The 19589-nt window shown below is 37.5% G+C and overlaps 1 protein-coding gene across 9 annotated transcripts in view; it reads right to left on the bottom strand.

Annotated features, from left to right (window-relative positions):
• Positions 1 to 1113: 1113 nt before the first annotated feature.
• LOC107725459 (sorbin and SH3 domain-containing protein 1-like) overlaps positions 1114 to 19589 on the bottom strand; it is a 56047-nt gene continuing 37571 nt past the window's right edge. For 3 of the 9 annotated variants that reach the window (XM_016534712.1, XM_016534710.1, XM_016534708.1), the window contains 13 exons: positions 18740 to 18789; positions 15539 to 15714; positions 12263 to 13606; positions 10224 to 10309; positions 9493 to 9657; positions 9314 to 9360; positions 9073 to 9187; positions 8856 to 8981; positions 7196 to 7390; positions 5084 to 5182; positions 4399 to 4583; positions 2368 to 2474; positions 1114 to 2188 (listed from right to left, as the gene is read on the bottom strand). In XM_016534712.1, the coding sequence (XP_016390198.1) occupies positions 2121 to 2188; positions 2368 to 2474; positions 4399 to 4583; positions 5084 to 5182; positions 7196 to 7390; positions 8856 to 8981; positions 9073 to 9187; positions 9314 to 9360; positions 9493 to 9657; positions 10224 to 10309; positions 12263 to 13606; positions 15539 to 15714; positions 18740 to 18789 (2763 nt within the window). In that variant the 3' untranslated portion in view covers positions 1114 to 2120. The remainder of the gene's footprint in view (positions 2189 to 2367; positions 2475 to 4398; positions 4584 to 5083; positions 5183 to 7195; positions 7391 to 8855; positions 8982 to 9072; positions 9188 to 9313; positions 9361 to 9492; positions 9658 to 10223; positions 10310 to 12262; positions 13607 to 15538; positions 15715 to 18739; positions 18790 to 19589) is intronic. The other 6 variants (XM_016534711.1, XM_016534709.1, XM_016534707.1 and 3 more) reach the window with 4 other exon arrangements.

A 19589-nucleotide genomic window follows, 5' to 3' on the forward strand; every position in this document is an offset into this window, starting at 1 on the left:
ACTGTAATATTCATAGAGGTTGCTGTAACTTCGATCACTTTCATTCATTTTACTTTACATATTTACAACTCTGACAGAATAGGAAAATTGAATTTCAACTGTTTCACAACATTCAGATATGCTACGCTATCTTATAACGGTTCGAAAGGCCAAAACATCATATTCAATAGAGATCACATGTATTTGAATTCCTTGTTGATCTTCTATGTGATTACTTCTTGACAAAGGTTTTAGCAACAACCACTGGTTTAAAAAATGAAAAATATATCATCTAGATACTTCAAATGACTCATTTCTGTCCAAATGATCTTTTGCTAATTCTCGTTTTGAATTGGACGGAAGGCTGGTAAGCGTAAGAGTCTCAGATGACCCTCATGCTCTCTAGCAGCACGTTCTCTGGCATTATATGGAATGGACCTTATAAAACTAAAGGGGAGATTCAAAAAGACACAATTTCATTTGAAGAAGAAATCCAAACATGTATCTTCAAATTTGCAATTCTACTTCTTAAAAGGAAGCAAAAGCAAATCTACAACCTGGAGTAGATGTGAACTACATTCAGTTAAGGAAGACCACAATCTAATCAATGGAGACTACCTAACTAAATGAACACAACTGTCCACATGTAGCATCCTCTACTGTGAATGGCACTTTGAAAATGAGGTACAGCAATCTTATATGGATCATCGTTTCCCAACATGCAATCATATTACCAGTCATAACACTGTAAATGTCACTGTCAAATGGTACCTGGGTTAAGATGTTATCAAGGCTTGTTATCAGAGGTAAATACTGCGCCTCAGACTCGTAATACACTCTTCAGAACAACCAATTCAAAAATGGATGACTGAAAAAACAAAATACGCACCACTTAGGAAAATAAATAGCCTATTTTGAGGCAAAGCATCTGTTTAGTGGGGTTTAGTTGTAGCCCTTCACCTCACTATATTACATAACGCTTAAAGCTTGATTGTTTTTTGTTACCAATTAAAAAGCTTGTTAGATCTGGAGTTTCTAGAGTCAGTCACTCCATCGTAATCTTATGAACAAAAATTTGGTAACATTTTACAATACGGTTTTATTTGTTAACAATAGTTGCTCATAGTTAGTTCATGTTAATGTATTAAAATAAATAATAATAATAATTTGTCACATTTATATAGCGCTTTTCTCTACATTCAGAGCACCAAGTTACTCTTTTCGTGGGACATCCTAGGATTTTTTTTTTTACACCCACACAAAGTCAGGACCTCGGTTTAATGTCTCATCCAATTAACAAATGTTAACAAATCAGACCTTACTGTAAAGTGTTGCCATAAATTTGTATGTCAGTATAATCTGAGAGTACAGTAAGTGCTGTGACGTTATCCTCCTTAACATGACCAAAACTGATTTACATAATTTTGATGTCTACAAATAGCTTTGCTTGGATTCGCAAATACTAATGTTTTTGTCTCAAACTTTGAGCCCTCATCGTAATAGAAATTTACATACTCTTTATGAAAGTATGATAAAAAAAAAGCTCCATAAATATGCATTTTTTACACAATGGGAGTGTAAATTGAAATTTAAACACTTTTCAAAATGGCTAAACCGAACTTCTGATCCTTTCACAGCTTCTCTGACCTGTAACCCTTAATACGGACACCTTCAGGTGCTTTCAATACACTGTCATCTCTAACAGTCACACTCAAAGTCCATCAAACTTTTATAGCAAAAATAAATAGTAGAATTTCATGTTTTTCAGTAATGTCAGGTATGCGATGAAGTTGTACAATTCGTAGCTGTAAACTTAAACACCTTTTCCAAGTCTGATATACTTCATATCAATGGCTTTTAGCGGAGTCTGAACATTTAAAAAAAGCTAAAACAATGTATTCTTCTAAATCCTTCAACAAATGCTGCCACTGTAGCACTGTTGAACTGCATGTTCTTCTCTGACATGCCGCACACCTTACTGACCACATACCTGGACATTCATCTGGGAAAGACCAAATTTTGGAGGGGAGAAATAGTCTTCATTTGACGTCAACTGGTAGAGTGTCCCAAACGGATCAGGCTGCTTAAGCATAGTGTTAGAATCTCTTCATACAAACCATAATTTCTTCAAAAGTATCATGTCACAAATTAACAGCTTTCACATAATTTCCTGGGAAAGTGCCGAACTGTTTTGTCCTCTTGGATGTACCTGCACAGAGAACCCAATGCATACATAAGAGTCTGGGTACAAATACAACTCGACAGAACTCTATAATCCTGGTTTAAAAATAGATTTAGTAGCACTGTAGTTTCATACAGTATATATATGGATTTAGTATGGGAAAGATGACTTAATGCAGAATCAATTCACTGATCAATGACACATACCCACAAACCAGCCATCATCACATTTCTCCATGACACTGACCAGGTCTCCTTCCTGCAGCTCCAACTCATCATCATTCTGAGGCATGTAATTGTACAAAGCCTGAAATCTACAGCAGAACACAACATGTCATTGGAAAGGGAGGGGGCAGGAAACGACTGCACAAATCACACTATTGACCAAATGTAAAGCCTTGTTTAGTCTTTCAGTTTAGTTGAAATAGAAATAAAACTTTATTTATAAAATTAAAGGGGTCATATGATGCTGCTAAAAAGAACATTATTTTGTGTAATGAAATGTCGACGAAGGAGTGGTCGGCGGGCTTACGGCAACCACATGTGACGACCCCGGGCTGGACTCCGCTTCGTCCACGGTGAAAGCTGATCCGGCAATGTATTTCCTCAGCGACCAGCAGGGATCAGCTCCAGCTTTCACAATGAATCACTTCACAACATGGCGGCGGCGGCAACAACAATACTACAGCGAGAATAAAAGTTACGCCTTCTTTCTTTGCGTGAACATTTGGGCGGTGTTATGCAAATCTTCCCACATCGTGACGTAGACATGTGGGGGCGTGTTAGAACGAGCCGTTTTAGGTAGGTGTGGTTGACTCTTAACTTTTATAAAGAATATCTCTTTGGATTTGAGACTTTAGTCTTTGCAACTTTACAGATCTTCTTTATGCACCAAGAGCTTGTAACACTTCAAAGAGAAAGAAAAAATTGAAATCGCATCATATGACCCCTTTAAAAAAAACACTGCACACAGTTTTGTCTGTCTGACACAGAGGGTTTTATAATGTCACAATGCACACTTGGCAGAGCACCATGGTAAGTAGAGTTCACTGTGCCTGCAATCAGACAGCTCATAAAATGTAGACATTCCACAGTTACATGAAATACAGTTATGTGTACTACATGAATGCTTAGATATATGCATAGATATCTACCTAAAACAAGGCTAAATTAATTTGTCATGTCACTAGCGTTTTTGTTCAATGTATTTATAACGTTACAAAAAACTCATTTGAAAAAGGCTGTTCTTTTGAACTTTCAACATCAACAAATCGTGAAAAAATGTATCACGGTTTTCACAAAAATAATAAGCAGCACAACTGTTTTCAACATTGATAAGAATAAATTGTTTTTGAGCACCAAATCAGTATATCCAAATGATTTCCAAAGGATCATGTGACACTAACACTGGAGTAATGATGCTAAAAATTCAGCTTTGCCATTACATGAGTAAATTACATTTTAAAATATATTAAAACAGAAAACTGTTATTTTAAATTGTAAGAATATTTCACAATATTACTGATTTTTTATAAAATAAAAAAAATAAAAATCAATTTCAATGCTTTTGAGTTCGCACAAAAAACTTGTGATGGAAATAATATGAGGTCATAGGAAACACTATATTTCACTGCTTTAGTGAGTGAAGATAACGTTTCTCAGGGGAACACAATAATTTTACAGAACACAAATGTTTTGCAAGAAAACACACAGGCATTGCAGATGAATGCAAATTAATACATAATTTTTCCTAGTATTTTTTCCATTACCATGTGCCCTTGGGGGCTCCGTACATAAGAGACTTCTTTTAAACGATTTTACTGACTCCAGACCTTTGAACGGTACTGTATATAATTTAAATAACTTAATTTCTTAAATTTAACAACTTCATGGTTTATAAAATAAATCACTTAGCTTCATAATTTCATTTTTTTTGCAAACTGTTGTTTCACCTAAGTTGCTACTTACACTTTTTTTCACTTACTAATCTAAAAAGTTTGCTTTAAATGGGAGCTTGAAGAAAAAAATAAATTTCATGGTCAAAAAGTATGACTTAAAGAATATATTTTAAAATTGACCGTTTAGCATAATTCAAAACTCTGATTTTTTAAAATGTGCAAATAAGGTTTACCAGTGCTCTTGTGAATTCCTGAGGGATGTCCTATATTTTTAAAGTGCAGGTCAGTGAAAACTACAGGTGCACGGACACAGAAACACTCTGAGGTAGATCATACTTACATCCCACAGCTCATGCGACCAGGCACAGGACTGCTGCTCTGGGACAGGGGTTGCTGGGAAATGATGAGAGAGTGTTTACTGGGAGGAGGCAGGAGTCGGTGGGCGGAGTCTATAGGGCGTGACAAAGTGCTGCAGTACCTCACTGAGGTCTCTGCAATATTCATGATCTCATTACACACTGCCTCCTATTGGTGGAAGAGGGTCGGCCCAAGAGGTGGCCACAAGCCAGGAAGTGGGGTCAGTCATTCAGATGAAAAATTGAGTTTGAGGAAAGGGCGGTGTGGTTAGAGAAGACAGTAACAGGGCAGAAAGAAGGGAATGTCCATTAATACCAGGAAAGCCGGAAAGGATGGTAGTGTCCAGAGGATAAGCATGAAAGAGTAAGACAAACAGTGAGTGCAAGTGGAAGGAGAGGAGCATACGCCACAATCATATAGGACAGGCTTACTTGCAGGGTACGGAGATTTGTCATGCATTACATGGGCGAGTTTAAGGATTAGATATCACATAAAATTAAACATTGAGATGAGCCTTGTGATTGACTGATGTGTATCATAAGGACCAATCAATACAGAATATGAAATAGCTCATATTCATCATTCATATTCATTCAACAGAAACAAGTATGTGTAAAAAGCAGTATGTGCATTTAAGAGTAATTGTGACTTCATGAAAGTTAATTTACCGTGAATGAATTGGCATTCATGTTGTTGTCTTGAATGTCAAACAGCATGACAGGACTTCTTGAAGATCGCCCGTAATATTCTACATCATTTCTTAATGGCTGTAAAAAAAAAAAATTTTAAAAAAAGAACGAATCAAATTATCTGCCTTTTTCAAAGCATATACCATATATGTCTGCGCACAACGATTCATGCTCATCCATGAGGTTTGGATTCAAATTTGAAATTTGCACAAACAGCAGTACGGTTGCCACTTGATCAGTCCATTATTATTTGCAGAGGACTGCAGTACAACCTTACAGTACATCAAACAGATAAAGGACTGGAATAAGACTGTGAGTTAGTAGCAGTCACCACATTTCCTATGAAACTTCAGTCAAACATTAAAACAGCGTGACATCATGCAGGGATGCTCCCTCTAGTGGAAATAGTCCTTAGGATAGCTTATATTTCTAGTGTATGTAGCTCGGTAGTCAGTAAGACTTTTATTGTTTTTTAAATAAATCTATTATGCTCACCAAGCATTTTAATTTAAATTTTCACTTTAAAATAACTAGGCCTACTTCTGTTTCCATATCTTTTAAAATGTAATTTATTCATGTGATGGCAAAGCAGAATTGATTTAAAATAGAAATCTTTTGTAACAGTGTCACATTTTGTCAATTTAAATCAATTTAATGCCTCCTTGCTCAATAAAAATATTAATTTCTTTTAAAAGAAATTAAATTCATACGGACCACAAACTGTATAGCAGTGTACAGTTGAACACAACTTTTTATAACCAAATACATATTTGTCATTTGAACGCAGCTACAAAATACAAGAGTTCTTCGAACAATTACACAGAATTAACCAACTACTATTAATATAAATCAGGGCTGTTGATCAATATTTTTTTCTGATTAATTGCATTATATGCTTAATCAAATCAATCACAATTAATTACATATATCAACATTTGCTAAAAAAAACAAAAAACAGCCTCAAAATACATAATTAAATAGACAAATACAGAAAGTGCCTTCAGAAATCAAAATATTATTTGTTATTATCAAAGAATTTAACCCTTTCACTCGCCTGACAATCCTTTTTCCAATCTAAATCTTCAATCTGCCATTAGATTTAGGGGTCCTTGTTTCATTTTAATGCGCACACTCTATAGATTTGTATCAGACATGCATGATTTCATAATAGGAAACATAAACAAAAAATATCAACATCCAAGCTTCATGCTAATCATGTTAGAGGTACATGCAGCAGTTCCTTTTCATCTGTGTTTCTCTCAATAGCGTGGAAGCCTCAAATGTGTGATTGAAACTCACTAGCACAACCAGAAGGGTCAGATATAATTTCCTATTTCAGCATGTTAGATCTACAACTCGTGCCGATGTAAACAGTGACCTCCCTTGAGCTTAGGCACCATATGATGGGCACCTTTAACAAACACACCACACCATGCAGAAGATACCTCTGCTGGACTATTGTTCCTGCTGTAAGGAGCCTTGCGGAGGCTGCCAGCCCTGTCTATTTCAGCCCCATCCCCTTCCTGAAACTCCTGATCCAGCCTGTTGCCCCCAGTAAGCCAACCCTCAAGCCCAGCACCCCCACAGGGACTCAGGCTGCGGGACAGGCGGGGAGAGGGTGGAGAAAGAAGGAAGTTCTCGCCTTGAGGTGGAGTGAAGGTGAGGAACGGGGTGGCCGAGCAGGGGCGGGGCGGATAGGGTGGAGGTAAAGGAGATGTGGAGGGAGAAGCCATCCTTGAGGTGGAGTGAAGGTGAGGAACGGGGTGGCCGAGCAAGGGCGGGGCGGATAGGGCGGGGGTAAAGGAGATGTGGAGGGAGAAGCCATCGGGGAGACGCAGAAGGGGCTGCCGCTGATGGGAGGCACAGGACTGGCTGACATGGAAGGGGGCAGATATCAAATGGGCTTTTTGGAGTGCAAGGCCGGGTGTCAGAAGAAATGAGAGGAAACAATAAAGAGGAAGGAGGAAATGGAAAGGTGAAACAGTGAGAACCACTATACGAGATAATGAATAAACAAAAACAAATGGGAAAATGAAAACAGTGAGTTGAAAGAAAATGATCCAAGGGCCACGACTATTGTCAGGTTTTTACCTGTGGAGAGGCATTAGTGCTCCGGTGAGGTGACTGGCTGATAGGGGGATCAGGGTAGTCCACTCCATTTTTCACTCGGGGTCTCTTGTGCACCTCTATGTAGGTGAGGGGGAAGATGCCCTGCCGGTTAGTGCCAGAAATTTTGCCTTCATACCAGTTCTCATCTACTCTGCGAATCAGTGTAATACGCTCCCCCTACAGGCAGACAAAAGATTTTGAATGAGTTCCTGCAGACATGACACAAACAACACACACTCATTTATTTATGTATTTATTTTTCTTTTATATATATTTATTTATATATGTGACCCAGGACCACAAAACCAGTCATAAGTCACATGGGTATATTTGTAGCAATAGCCAACAATACATTGTAAGGGTCAAAATTATTGATTTACAAGATTTTTCTTTTATGCCAAAAATCATTAGGATATTAAGTAAAGATCATGTTCCATTAAGATATTTTGTAAATTTCCTACCGAAAATATATAAAAATTGAATTTTTGATTAGTAATATGCATTGCTAAGAACTTCATTTGGACAACTTTAAAGGCGATTTTGTCAATATTTAGATTTTTTTGCACCCTCAGATTCCAGATTTTCAAGCCAAGTCATTTCAAAGTCAAATATTGTCCTGTCCTAACAAAACCAAATGGAAAGCTTATTTATTCAGCTTTCAGATTATCTATATATCTCAATTTTAAAAAAATTGACCCTTATGACTGATTTTGTGGTCCACGGTCACATATATCGTTCAAAAGTTTGGGGTTAGTAAGAAAGTTATACTTTAACTGCAAGTTCTCTGCAAGGATGCATTAAATTGATAAAAATTGACAGTAACGACATTTATGATTTTACAGATTTATATTTCAAATAATTTCTGTTCTTTGAACTTTCTAGTTAAAGTTTTTTGAATATAATGAAAATAAATAATCACTGTTTCCTCACAAAAATATTAAGCAGCACAACTGTTTACAGCATTGATAATAATAAAAAATGTTTCTTGAGCACTTCTTTCAAAAACATTTCAAATTCTTACCGACCCCAAACGTTTGAATGGTAGTGTATATGTATATAAATCATCATCAGTTAACACACACACACGTTTGAAATGGTGTGACTGCAGTGTTCTTAGATATTTCAGTAGAACAGTCATTTTTACCTGTAATAAAGTCTGCAAGGTAAAGTAAATGCTGTGACTCAACATTCATATATAATAATCTTCTTTCTGAATTGCTTATGGTCACTGCTGTCTCTGTATAGCACATTTTATTCAGCTGGCTGGTGATAAATCTGTCCTGAATGTTTGGCTTAATTTGCAGTGGAAAAATTAAAAATGATCTTCATTTATTTTTATTTTTCCTCTTCCATAACATGTTTCTGAAAGCTTTCTGCTCAGCTTGTTTCATCACACTTTAAGTGTGTTTGGCTTCACATTCCGCTCATAAGTAAATAATAGTAAATAATAATAGAATATATGACGTTGAAGGATTACTCCACGAGGTAGTTTTCTAAACAAAGCAACTAAATAAAACGTATACATATAATACTAATCTCTCTAGCTCTTCTCACTCGATATCAGTAGTGGTACAGTATGTGTGGTTAAGGTTGCCGACCCCTAGACTAAAGCGTAAGCTTCATTAAATTAATTAAACAATACCTTTCTGAAAGACATTTCAACAGCAGTGTCACCAGTGAAATTGAACCGAGCAATAGCCTCTCCATATTCCAACACCTGGACCGGAGCACTCTTTTTGGGCTGAGCCTTTTCTGTAGGGGGCAAGATCTGGAGAAACAGCATAACAGACGAGAAGTTACTGCACACTCTGAAACTCTATGAATAAAAAACATAATACTAAAGGATAAAGAAAATGTACCTCAATGTAGTTACGCGGAAAAATCCCAACTCTCCCATGATGCTCTCCCTCAAACCAGTTCTGATCAACCTGCCGGTAGATGTATACAATATCTCCCTTTTGAAATGGTAGTTCCCTGATAAAGGGGAAGTAAAATGTGGTTAGATTTGTGATGTAGTATTCTAAATTTGACATGCTGTTATTAACAAACACTTATTATGATCTTATTAACATCCTTAGATCTGAATTGTGAGACACTTACTTTAAACTTTCTGCTCTGAAGTCAAATCGAGCCAGAGCAGGAGTCCTCTGCAAACAACAACAGGCCATTAGCATTATTTAACAGTACTGCATCCAGTACAGCAACTCTCTTTGTTTCACAAAAAGACAGGAAGCATCAAACAATATCCTTGTTAAAGCATAAAACAGAAGATATGTCACCTCTATGGTTTTTCTCTTCTCTTTCTCATTAATAACCAGCAGGTCGCCGAAGCGGTCATTAGTAATGAACTGTTGATGAGTCACAACCAGCCCAGCATGTCTCCGAGCAGCTGTGTCTGCCTCTTCCTGCTCTCGCTTTAAACGTCTCTGCTCTTCCAGAATTTTCTTTAAAAAGAAACAGGCATTTAATTCATAAAGAGAGGGGTTTATGCCTATTATAGATTTACCACATTGTATAGCAGCAAAATAAGTCTCCATAAAACATGCTTTAAAATCCACATGTCCATCATTATCAATATATATACAGTAGTATGTATTCTTAAACTACTTAAAACCCTGAATGTAAAATTAACTAAATTTATATAAAATAGAATTTAAAAATTCTTTATCGTTTATTTTTTTTATATTTTCCAGGTAAAAATGTCACCCTTAATGCATCCTTAAAACAAGATACATTTATAAAATAGTGTAAAATAAGATGTTTTTTAGAGAAAATATTTTGAATCTTTTTTTTTTTTTTTTACTGTTTTATGATCAAACCTCAATAATTTTGTCATTGGGGAAGGCAATTCTACTTAATTTCAAGATATACTCTTTAAAAACAAGTCATATTTTCAATGTTCTTTCACAAACAAAATGATCTTGTTTTAAGGATGTTTACATGTTGTTCATGGAAAAAAACAAACATACTGATTAAGAAAATGATTTGTTTGTGTCAAAACAAATGGCACCTCTTTATCTCCGTAGCGTTTCCGGACTGCCTCGTCTGAGTTTTCTCCATGATCTCCTTGGCTTAATGGATGTGAGGAATCGGATTCTGTTTGAAGAAACACAGGATTCACTTTCTGTTGCCATGATAAACAAAATTACACAAAGAAAGAGTAAGTGCCATGATTCAAATCTGTCTTGGCTCAAGCATTGCACAACACTTCATATTTCTGAAATGCCCATTTATACAGTGTTTTAAAAGAGTCTATGAGGATGATATAGACACTCTGGAGAGAACACAAATACAGCAAAAGAAGGTAAATAAAATACATATCTAAATTACATGAAAATACAATGGCTTACACATCTTACAGTTTAAAATTACAATAGTTTATTAATCTATGTATTTTGAGATCTGCAGGATAAGCATAAGCCATGGTCTGTCAAAATAAAAGGATGCATGCATCGGGAAAAAAAGTATGGTAAAAATACACAACATTCAGACATCGTTTTAAAAGAATGTCTAGTGTAATATGTATAATGCAGTTTTGAAAATCAAAACTTAAGACACAAACATGTAATTATAAACAAGTAAAAAATAAACTGGTCCAGACCCTTAAACGGAGTGAAAACAGACTCATGCTAGGGTTACACTATTTTGTGGAATATGACTTTTTTTTTATTTCAGGTCAAATCTATGAAGCTGTAATTTACAAGGCTTTGCAGTAAGATAAAATTCCTATGCGTAAGAAACACTTTTAAATGCCTATTTAATGTACATACTGCATCTGTTCAGGAATAACATGGGAGGCCTGAGTATTTTCTCAGGCTGACAAGAAGCTAAATTACAAGTGGGTGAATCCACGCCAAAAGTCCTCCCAGTTTTCAACTCTTATCATTATTCTATGGAAGGATGAAAACAGAATTTCTGATATGCAGTAATACATGATAATGGATCATAGTAAGGCACATAATAAGTATTCTGTAACTTCTAAAAAATGATGGGGATATAGAGACTGATGCAGATTCTATCATTGTAATCTGACTGGAGAATAGAGTGCAACAGTCATTTTACACATGTAAAAATTTGGTAACACTTTACAATAAGGTTCCAATAGTTAACATTAGTTAATGTATTAACTAACATGAACAAACAATGAACAATACAATAATAGTTCATGTTAATTCACAGTGCATTAACTAATATTAACAAACACAAATTTTCATTTTAATAATGTATAGTATAGTATAGTATATATTTATTTAATGCCAAAAAAGTATAACATCACTTTAATAAAGCATTAGTAAATGTTGAAATTAACATTACTGAAGATTAATAAATGCTGTACAAGTAGTTCATTCTTAGTTCATGTCAACTAAAGTAGTTAACTAATGTTAACGAATTAACCTTATTGTAGTGTTATAATCTATGACTATATGTCAAAGTTTTATATTATACTACTGTTTATGATTCGATTACATAATTCTCAATGTTTCATGGGATGCATAGATCATTCCCTCACAAAACAACTTAAGTACAGTCTTGTCATTTTGTCAATTTCAAATACATTTTTGCTTAAAAATGACTTATAACTGAAATGACTTATAAAAAAAATAACTTAAACTTTATTGAAGAATGTTTTGAAATCCCTTTGGAAAAACAATTCTGGAAACAAGGCAGCTGAAAAAAAGAGTCAATCACTGTTGCGCTCTCTAGGGTTGTACTTTTGGAGACTACACTATGATAGGCTCTTTTTAAAGTCTGGTCTTGGTTTATTGCTAATTCTGGATCATATGTTAAAAAGGTAACGAAAAAAGTGGAAGTCTGAGAATAAAAAAAAAGTGACGACACTTTTACACTACACAACAGAAATGGATAATATGCCAATATGGTTACAAACCACACAAAGTCGGCACACGGCAGAAATGGAAAAAGTAAAGTCACTCGGTGATAGCAGACAGGAGAAAGAAAGGCTGGAGGAAGATGAGTGATCACAGACATTGTCATGCCCGAACATGAGTGTGGACAATCTGACACTCATGACACTCTCAATATAGCCACCTTCAGAGTGATCTTTACTGGCTTCTGAGCCCTCCACATCCATGAGGTCATCCGAGTTGCACCCCTCACAGGGAGAGCTCTCTCCATTACTGAGCCTCTCCAGCACCTCCAAAGAGGACAGGCGCTGGGGAATCAAAGGCTTCAGCTTGGCCGAGATGACATCTCCCGTCATGGGCTTCATGGCAGAGAGAGCGCAAGTCTTTTTGGCCTGTTGACTGTGTAGGGACCTCCGTAAGGAGAAAGGCGCTGGTCCCATCAGAAGCAAGTTCCTGGGGGGAGTGCACTTCTTCTCCTGCTGGGTGTTGGCCTGTTGGCGCTCGTGCCTGAGGATTGTGGTGAAACGTGTGTAGGAAGCCGGGCAGGTGCCTTTACACTTGCTTTGTTTGGTGTGGAAGGGGAAGTGATCGTGGTGATGGTGACCTGTGGGTTCTGAGGTACCGCCGGATGGCGTCTCTTTGGCAGGATCATGAATGCAACTGTTTTTCTCTTCCGATTTGCCCTCATTTAGATCCAATGGGAAGTCAGTTCTTGAGGTGTTTGGGCACTCGTCCGATACAGAAGCTTCCTCTTTGGGGGTCTGGGCCTCTGTATTCATGGCTGGACAGTCCTCAGTGTTTGCAGGCCCTGGCAAGACTAGAGTCTCAGCTGACAGAGCAGACTGGAGGAAGCAGGTCGGTGTAGGGCTGTGGGAAGGACTTGGGTTACTAGGGAGTATGGGCATCGAGGCGGATCGAGTGGGCGCAGAGTTCGAACGCTGAATGATACGCTCAAACTCCATCACCCGAAACGTGACAGCATCCCGGGGGATGATCTCAGTCCTCTCCAGGGTAATGTCGTCCACCGGCTTCTCAAAAAAGGAAGCCAGGCAACGGACACTACCGTGGGGGCTGGAGCCCAGGGAGCTCGGCCTCTGAATGTTGTGCATGTTCCGATAGAGGGTGGAAAACTCGGTCGTGCTCCTCACAGATCCCACAGCAGGTCCATTTTTATGCAGGTTCCTGCTCTCAGGTGAACTGTGGCACTTGCAAGCTGAATTTAACCTGTGATCGGCGTCTGTCGTATCTCCATTGCGTGAGCCACAAGCCTCGTGATGCAGATCCTCGCAGCTGTGTGCTTTAGGCCGCTGCTGTGTCGGCTCCGTCCGTCTTTCCAGGCTCTCATCGGTAGAGGCCGATAGCTTGGGTTTAAACTTGGAGGGAAGGATTTGAGGGATGCAGGCTTTGGCAGCAGACAAGGACTTTTTAGTCTTATTTTGAGAAGCTAGTGCATTAGTGGCAAGAACTGAGTGAGTATTTACAGAAGAGCAGGGTGAAATCATACAGCCATTCCCACCTTTATAATCCACTGGCAGGCATGCAGGGTAACAGAACAAACAGTGTATTAGATTACACTCATAACAAGCAAAGACAGTACCACACAACTGGCAAATAATGAAAGAAATGTCACATCAATTTTCGAAATAAATATTCAAAACAAGGATATTTTGTCAGTACAACTTATCAAGAGCATTCAAAAAGGTTCTACTCTGAATTTAATTATGTAAAGCCTGAGGGTAATACATTGTTTTTTTTCCCCCCAAACCAGTTAACTGCAAAAACTAAAAAGATGTCAATCACAGAGCTGACTATCTACACAACACTGAAACAAATACTAACCCCTAACAAAGCAAAATAACTTAAACATTACTTACACTAAAACAAACAGCATGTAAAAGTAGATTTTGTTCAGACTATTTTATAGTGCTGATTCATATCAGATTTGTTTTGTAGATCATTAATAAATCATATAACAACTAGAGACTTCTTGCAAACTGCAAAACAAAACCAAAATGTTCAATGAGAAAGGCTTCAATGTATCATAGTTTAAATGACATAATTAAGTGCTAGTATAGTAAAATAAAGAAAAGTAATTATTTCTGTTAACTTACAATTGCCAATGAATTGAAATACCACAAATCTGCCAACTGGAACATCTCTTGCAGCATACATGTGACTCCCTTGGAAATACATGCATGTGACCGGCTCAATAACTCTTTTATGTTTAAAAACTGTTTTAGAGACATACTGTATACACAAAGACAGGGTGTCTAAAATTTATTTAGCATTTACTCTACTTCTGTTTTGACTTACAGTAAGTTCCTCAGTCCAACCAAATGCATCATTCGTTTCCTCTTGCCAAGGTTTGTCCAAATGTGCCAATATGATTTTCCCTTTGACCTCTCACAGGCTCCCCAAACCGCACCAAGACAGGCACTTACTCCCAATGTGGCCATAAACTCATGTAAGCGCTACTTGAGTGCTCCACAAGTCTTGGGATTTCTCACCAAAGAAACCTCAAGTGTGCTGTGAAGTTACCAACTGCTCTCCACAGGAATTACAGCCAGAATGTTAATAGATATTTACAGTACATTGAAAACGTTGCAAGCCAGATTCAAACACCACAGCTCAATAGTTTCAATGTGTAATTCATTTTTGTCTTGATTTCTTTATACTCGATTATGAATTAGAAACATATCTTTATGAAGTGTCACACATGACTCAACGACAAGATACATGACTGCATTGTATGTTCTGTATTCAAAACATGTTGTCTTGGAAATTCAAAGCAGACAGAACCAAGAGTTCATAAAAGATCTTCATACAGTGATCAACAAAGCCCCTGTCTAAACATGTGGGTTGTGTTAACTATTAACGGATACAGTCATCATCTTCAACCCTTTTCGACTCGAGCGGCCCATCCTCTGGGTCAAATGTGCTAGCATTCCATTCATGACCTCACTCTGACAGCTGACCCCTCATACCTGACCACCCCTGAACATGCTGCATGTTTATCTCGTCTGCAGGGTGAGTGTCTACCATCAAATCCACCTATTAATCTCTACGTCTATCCCCTTTCCTCCCTGTCCACACCATGGCCCATTTCTAAAGCAGTTGGACACCCAACTGAGCCGAACCTCATGGGCTCATTCTGTCTAACAGACCGGTGTGGAGAGAATGACTAAAGGTCAAACTGGACATCTGCTATGTTTCAACTGTGAAAAATGGCCAGCTTTAACAAAACACAGAAAGACAAATGAGCTGTGTTATTTGTGTGGTATCGTGAAGGAAGGAAGGAATGTGGAAAATGCTGATGAAAAAGGGCTCAACGGGCAACAAATGGATCGGCTTTACAATAGCGCGGTGTGATTTCGATTATGAATCCTTAAATCAAAATCATTTAAAACCTGAATAACATTTGAATCTCAATAAACGTAAGTAAAACAGCCTGGAAGCCTACCTTTAGAAGAAGTGCTGGGGTGACGCTTGTTAAGCGCTCTCAGGCCCTGCAGTGGGATGTCGCCACCCTCCAGGACACTCTTGTAAATGTGCCGATCACATTCCGGAGCTGCCTGCCCACTGGCAGACAAGCTGTCCTTCTTCTCCACTTCACCGTTGCCTGCTTTACAGGCTGAGCTGGGCACAAATAGAGATATGAGGCTCACATAAACTATCATCTTCACGCGACATGTCTGAATAGAACAGAATGCTAGTGCCACGTTTACTCTATATGAAAAGAAAATGCTTATTATTAAAAGCAGATATAGAAAACAGAAATAGAAAAAATAGAAATGTGAAATAGAAAAACTATAGAAATACTAGAATATCATAAAATCTAAAAAAAAATAAGACAAATTTGCCATGGATTATATTTGAACACTGCACTGAAGATTTATTTTAGCACACTTTCTAAACCTGCTCACATTTTTTTTTTTAAATAGTAAAAATAGTACATGTTTTATGTATGGTTTATGTGTGGTTTAATTTGCGAAATACTCGCATTATTTTACAAATGATTGAAACTAAAACTAAAAAAAATGAAAACATTATTATTATTATTATTATATGCTTCAAATGAATAAATATTCACATTATTTTACAAATAAAAAATAAATAAATAGAATGAATTCCTGACTGAAAAATATATGAATATTAATTTTACTTGTAATGTAGGCCAAACAATTTAAAATATTCAGAGAAGTTTTTAGCCAGCTTGTGTTTGCTCTTTGATATAGATGAGACAGCACCAGCTGCTCTGGCCCTTATCACAACATTCCTCAGAAGCCTGTGTGGCATCCTTTAAAAAACATATTTGAAGCTTTCCATATGTTGAAGTTAGTCATATAAACCTACAGTATGTGCTTACAGGAAACCGTACAGAAGTTTTTAGGGATGCACAACTTTAATAAGTTGTCTTGTGTCAGGTCTTCCCATATAATGGGCTGTAGTCAGGCTGTATCATTTTTACATGTTGGTATAAGAAAAACTGAAGTATATCATGCTTACTTATCGAATATGTCACTATTCTGTATGCAATAAAGTAATAAAACGGCCTGTCTAGAGTTCAGTAAGGTCTTGTTATTTTTCACCAGACTATTCTCTGCTGAAAAATAAAAATGTATGATGGTCTTAGTTGGTTTAAATTGGTCTATTTAGTCTCACAGTCTGATCAGCTTTCAAGTGCTCAAAACCCTAAACCAGACCAGCCTGACTGTCTAAAAAAGACCTTAAATTGTTTTTTCAGCAGGGTTAACACAACAGACTCTCGTGGGCTACATGCTACGTGATTTGGGAGGGAATCTTAACCATGACAAGGATTTTAAATGCACAGACAATGGTCCTACAGATCGGCAGCTCTGTTTCGAGAGAATCATATTAACAGTTACTACTCAACATGCCAATGAAATCCTAAGGGCCCTAGCATACTTTCCTACTTTTTCATAGTTGGAAACAATAAAATACCCATTATTCAACAAAAATGATGTGTGCGAACAACGACTGTTCTTGTGACTCCAGCTTTATGAATTATTCCATCATACTGTACACATAATAAAGTCTCCATGAATGAGATCACTCCAGGGATGTATCGGATGCTTTCCGCTGGAGAAGTGTGAGATGAACACAAGTCATTCCAGACACCACTGGCTCCAAACTCAGGAACCTGAGCAGCTGCCTGACAACTGCTGGAGCGGTTTTAATTTTACCATTAGTAAAGCTGAGTAAAGTATTTTCATGCTGTTCGGCTCCTTTTCAAGGATCTGTTAGCCATAAAGCAGAACTATGTTTCTCTCAGGGTTACACTTACACAGGGTTCATCTCTCACACATTCTTCAAGTCATGAGAGCATATTTTCGGTTTAGTGTTTTGGCTGAACACTAGTTGGCCTCCTGGTTTATAACTGAACCATGTGGCTTTTGATAAAACAATAAACTCCACATCGAAACCTCAAAAAGATCCACACACCAAAGAGAAGACTGTTTGGCTAAAACCATGTGCCAGAGATTCTTAAGAGAAATGTAAATACCACAAAAGATTCATTCATTCGTATGTTTTACCGTTACAGTTTTGGCGAAGGAAGCAAAGAAAAATGTTAAACTGTTTTAACTAATGAATATGTTTACTGTTCAAATCCCCAGTTATTTTTTAAAGAATGCTTTTAAAGAAAGCTTACATGACATTAAATTGATTGTATTTTGGTTGGGCATGCTTTAGATAATACTTCAGATGTTTTTCCCGCAAATATTCACATTAAGAATAAGCACATCAAAATATTTGGAGAACTCTGTAACTTCAAGCTTCAAAATCATTCAAAAAAGAAAGAAAATGAATAAGGAAATAAGAAATAAATAAGCTAAATAAATAAAGGTAAAATAATCATAATAAAAAAAAAAATTCTTCTATGTTTACACTATTTTTTATATCCCTTCCTGTTCTAGCTTGTACTATTCTGAATTTTTTTAGTAAACAATGCTTTGGATAACTGTATGCTAAATGAATAAATGTTTTCTATGTAAATTAAGTTATTTTACAATTATATAATTCATAAAATTAATGATTAAAGTTATTAATAAATTTTTTAAAACATGTTCAAATGTAAAATTTAAAAAATCATCTTAAAAGCATCATTTAAAGACATAATATTAATATTAAAGACATAATAAAGACACAATATTGCTGTTGTGAAGGCGTTTTTAAGTAAATTCCCCATTTCAGGGAAATATGTCAATAAAAAAAATGACACTTCACTTTCACAAACAGCACATTAAGATTTGGGGGATTTCTCCTAACAGAATGGGTGGAGGTACAAGGCCCCTTATCTCTCGTAAAAAGACATCCAGGCTTTATTTTCAGACACTAGTTTCAGCACGAAACAAATCATCACACTATCCAATGCCTCTCCTCCAACGAGCCCCCTCCACGAACGCACGCACACATGCACGCAAAAATACATCACACGAACACATACAGCCTGTATTGCAAATGGTCGTTCAGGAAAGAGAAGAAAGGAAACGAGGGAAATCTCCAGAGCCCCGTGACAGCTCTGCCTGAGAATAGATGGCTGGAGAGCGAGACAGACACACAAATACACCCACATACAACAAGGGCGTCAGAAAATGGTGGAGAGAAACATTTGTGAGGGAAAAAAGGAACATGGACTTACTATTGCTGAAGGTCGGAAGATGTTTCCAAGGGGCTGAAAGAGGGGGCACTCTGCAACAAACCAAACAAAGAAGTCATTGATAGCTCCAAAGGCTTGACTCTCTGGCAGCTGGAAAGGGAGAAGGCGCATTAGTCAGTCAGGCTTGCGAACGTCAAGGGCTCTGAAACTCTTAGGTCCTCAGGACGAAGCCGAGCGTGGAGAAGTAAGCAAGTATTTTGGCCTGCATGCAAGTTAGGGGGGGAAAACAAGCGACTGGGAGCGAGGGGTGGGATTAGCAGGGGCTGTGAGGGGCGCCCATTTTGGGAGGGGGCTGTCAGTGCTTCCACCAATCAGCTGCTGTCTCTCACCGAGGCTCTCTTTTGTCTTCTATTGAGTCACTCTCATTACTGGCCGGCCAGACAGGGAGACAATTAACCAGCTGGTGCGGGAAGCAGGCCAAATTACATGGGCAGACACACACACAAATAGATTTACACATATATTAAGAATATCACGAGTGTCGGATCGAACATGCTGTACAAAAATCACAGGGCGATATTAAAGATTTGTGGGATTTCTCCTAACAGAATGGGTGGAGGTACAAGGTCCCTTATCTCTCGTAAAAAGACATCCAGGCTTTATTTTCAGACACTAGTTTCAGCACGAAACAAATCATCACACTATCCAATGCCTCTCCTCCAACGAGCCCCCTCCACGAACGCACGCACACATGCACGCAAAAATACATCACACGAACACATACAGCCTGTATTGCAAATGGTCGTTCAGGAAAGAGAAGAAAGGAAACGAGGGAAATCTCCAGAGCCCCGTGACAGCTCTGCCTGAGAATAGATGGCTGGAGAGCGAGACA

This window comes from Sinocyclocheilus rhinocerous, unplaced genomic scaffold (genome assembly GCF_001515625.1).
Source record: "Sinocyclocheilus rhinocerous isolate Xijiao unplaced genomic scaffold, SAMN03320098_v1.1 scaffold366, whole genome shotgun sequence".
NCBI lineage: Eukaryota > Metazoa > Chordata > Actinopteri > Cypriniformes > Cyprinidae > Sinocyclocheilus > Sinocyclocheilus rhinocerous.